Source organism: Protopterus annectens, chromosome 4.part0 (assembly GCF_019279795.1).
Source record: "Protopterus annectens isolate FY-2018-M chromosome 4.part0, PAN1.0, whole genome shotgun sequence".
Classification (NCBI taxonomy): Eukaryota; Metazoa; Chordata; order Ceratodontiformes; family Protopteridae; genus Protopterus; species Protopterus annectens.
In genome coordinates, this window is record NC_056733.1 from 1178232321 (window position 1) to 1178236145 (window position 3825).

The 3825-nt window shown below is 36.3% G+C and overlaps 1 protein-coding gene across 2 annotated transcripts in view; it reads left to right on the forward strand.

Annotated features, from left to right (window-relative positions):
* Positions 1 to 1072: 1072 nt before the first annotated feature.
* The window catches only part of NSG2 (neuronal vesicle trafficking associated 2), a 1037752-nt gene continuing 1034999 nt past the window's right edge, over positions 1073 to 3825 (forward strand). Inside the window, exons 1-2 of one of the 2 annotated variants that reach the window (XM_044069132.1) lie at positions 1073 to 1597; positions 2280 to 2430. In XM_044069132.1, the coding sequence (XP_043925067.1) occupies positions 2302 to 2430 (129 nt within the window). In that variant the 5' untranslated portion in view covers positions 1073 to 1597; positions 2280 to 2301. Of the gene's footprint in view, positions 1606 to 2279; positions 2431 to 3825 lie in introns of both variants that reach the window. The other variant, XM_044069131.1, reaches the window with a different exon arrangement.

A 3825-nucleotide genomic window follows, 5' to 3' on the forward strand; every position in this document is an offset into this window, starting at 1 on the left:
ATTAACGCTCATGGCACAACAAATGCTCCCATTGCAGTAGCCATAATAGCGGAATACTGGGTTCATATTTGTAATATGTTTACATTGTTTGGTTTGTGTTTTGTATGTCACTTATTTGTATAATGTCCCCAGTGCACTCTTCTTTGAGACATCAAATAGTGAAAATCAATAGGCAATTGGTAGCTCGTCAAAATCACATTACTCGGATTACTGTGCATTCAGAGGACTCGACTCTCGTTGAGTCATTATGGCTAAAGGCATAAAAAACTGCTGTAGAAAGCGGACCGTTTGTTCCACACTAGACAAAGAAAACGCATCCGGGATTTCGGAGCAAAAGCCAGCCATACCTCTCAATGGTTCAGATTTTCTCAGAATGTCCAGATTTTTTACTCATATTATTTCATACCTCTGAACGTCTTAGCAAAAGAAATCCGGATACAGCCTAAAATAATTGGGGGGCAGAGTCAAAAATAAGGAAAGATTTTAAATACTGCAGCCCTAAACTTAAAGTTGATAGAATAACAGGACATGTGTCACATGCATTTTCTGAAGGATCTGAAGTCTGAAATTCAGATAGATGTATGTCATAATTTAGGTACTTCAATCCTCAGTGATTTGCCAAAAAACCACAAACATTCCAAAAATATATGGCAAAAATCTGGACATTCTGCGAAAATCTGGTTAGTTGACAGGTATGATTCTAGGTCTGTTTTTTTAGGACTGAAGTCACTACATATTGACAGACGTTTGAGTTTCAGGCTTCATCTCGTTGAGAAAATGCATGCTAGCACAACAAAGCCTTTTATTCCAGCAACTTTCTAAGTTTATAAGAGCAATATTTAAAACTTTGTCCATATTTTGGACCTTTGCGCGCACCCCCTTGCACTATTTTGACTTTGCCCAGATTTTTTGCGATAAGTGGTTGAGAGGAATTAACCATCATCCCTTATACACCGATGATGTGAGCGTTGTTATTTCGGACGGTATAGTCACTCAGTCACAAATACTTTGCAGTAGTGCATCAGGTGTTGAAAACTTAAGTATGGCGTGGCATGTTAAAAGGTTAAGCGTACACGTTTTTAATAGTCGGTACAAAACCACATTAAGATAAGTGGGCGCACTGAATAAAAGCAATTAAGGTTCAGGGAAGCTGCCTTACAGCTTTGTGGGATAAAAGAAAAAGATAATGCTGACAGTGCATGACATGTGCTTCCTTTTTACATTTTGTAGGCTTGTCAAGCTCTGAACAACTTACATCCTGCTATTCAGGCCTCAGGTGGCGTCGTTTGCAAAGCAAAGCTAAAAGCTCAGGCGGGTTGATTATGGGCGCTGCAGGAAACCGTTTTGGTCCAGAAGGAAAGCTATAGACGTTGTTGAGTGTTTTATTTTCCAAGACACCAGGTGGTGCTAGCTATTGCTGGATTATACGACCACTGAAAGGAGACCGGTGCTATGTGCTGCAGGAGCTGTCCTTTCAGCACCATTCAGCCCCTGGTTTCCCTGGCAGCTGCAGAAGCGCAGTGTATTCAATTCCTACAGCTAAAGAAAAACAGAAGTCTGCCTTTCTGAATAGGCTGGAGAGTTGTTATCAAGTCGAATACTTCTGTAAGTACATTAAACTGGAATTCTGAAAGTGGTGTTTCCTGGGGGCAGGTGAATACATCTTTAGTTAAATGTTTACGAAGATGTTAGTAACGGGAAGTCATGGAAATGCTGATTTTTATGTTCTCCGGTAATTCATGAATCAGTTGGCCATGGCAACACTGGGTTTATCTTCATATATTTATTAATACGTACACACATTTGTATTTCATCTTTAGTAACTGCAGTATAAGTGTAGTGTTGTTGCAACACAAATGTGAAACACTCGACTCCAGAACGTATCTCTGAGCTGCTCTCTTCATTTTGCTTTAAGATTTGGCCGTGTGTTTGTATTTCATTTATGAAATTTTATTCAGACAGAAAACAGGGTAATAACATACTGTAAAGCGTGCGAACACATATAACCTTTATTTCCAGCAAGTTAGATTTTTACCTCCTGTTTGTTTAATTGCCAGTATGTACAGCTGTGTATTTGCATTGATTGTCAATCCATCCCTTTGATTTTGCATTGTGAAAATTAATTAGTATGCAAGGCATGCATCTGTAACAGACAAATGACATAGTATGTGACTGGCAGTTATTGCAGAAGTGTGTAAATTCTTTCAATATATATTTTCTCGTGTTCTGTCCCTTATTATTCTTACAGAAAGATTGTTTTTGTTTTTAAACAAATTTAGCTTGCAGAGTGAAGAGGACAGAATGGTGAAGCTGGGAAGTAATATAAATGACAAGAATGCTAAGCAGCCCTCTGGAGAAGATGGGTTTCAAAATATACCTCTGATCACACCTTTGGATGTTAATCATTTACAGCTACCCACTCCAGAGAAGGTAAAGGTGTTAATTGCTGTTGAATATTGGTGCCATATAAAAATAATTAATGATGCATACAGCTGCAGCATTCAAAAATAATTTATAAGATGGTTCTTTACTGCTGTGCTTCTTTTGCAAATTTTAAAATGCATATATATGTGGTTCAAATGGTTGCATTTATAAAACATGTATACTTATTTTGACACTTATCTGCAGAAGATGAGAACAAATTATTTTATGTACCAGTCATATAGATAAACAAATTTTATCAGCAAGTAAGTTCATTCATTTACATGCATATTTTTGTAATGTAAGTTAATTATCAAGAAACAGTGTACATGAAATGCACCATGTTTTTTTAGCACTCAAAGACAGTACTGATATAATGTCTGTTGTAGAACAATTAATGTGATTCACCTTTTGCAGTCATTTTAACAGGGTAATCATTTTTGCCCGTATGAACCAAAGTATTAGACTTTACATAAAATAATTACTAAGATGAATGAAGTAGTGTCAGGCATACAGTTATTCAGTCTGATTTTGTGAACAGAGGTCTTTGCTAAGATGCATATCTAAAAATGAGTAACAAAATGTTTTACATTATGCCTGAATCAGGACAACCATATTTAAGCTGCATGGTTGTTTCCTTTTTGTTAATGCACATATTACAACAACACTTAATAACCACTTTAAGAAAGCCAGTGGAGAGAAGCTTATAACTGGCATTCTGTATCCCTTGTATCTAATTTTTGTGGTATCACGTGTTCCCTCTGATCATGTGAAAAAATGTATTCCAAAAGCAAAGCATTTTCTACCTGTTCCTTGTCTTTACTAGAACATTCAGTAAATTGCATTAAGTATTTTTAGATGGAGAGGGGTAAATACTTATAGCATTCTAGTTTGGATTATTTGGAAGACTGTAAATTGCAAATGTGTAGAACAAAGCATAGGACAACCATAACACACTGCTTGTACTTCATCAGCTTGCTTTATTTTCCATTCTGTTTTAAAACTTTTGCTTGCATTGGTTTATATTCACTGGTACGCACAATAGTGTTTCAGGAAGGATTTTAAAAGTATGCATAAGCTCATAAGTATGATAGTGCAGTGGTTAATATTTCTGTCTTAGAACTCCAGAATCTGAGATTAGTCCTGTTTTCTGGTTATTGTTTTTCATGCATCCTGTATGGATTTTCTCTGATACTGTTTTTTCTGTCATCTCTTAAAAAACAACTGTATGAATGGCTGTTCTTTGTTGTCTCTGTACCCCCTTGTGGCTCATATTATGAGTGAAAAGGGGTCAGTGAAGAGCCACTTATCTTACGAAGTTAACAAATGTTATGAATTGTCAAAAGTTTAGTACAGTGTAGTTTAATTTGCTGATATATGCTATATTTTGTCAATGTGGCTTTT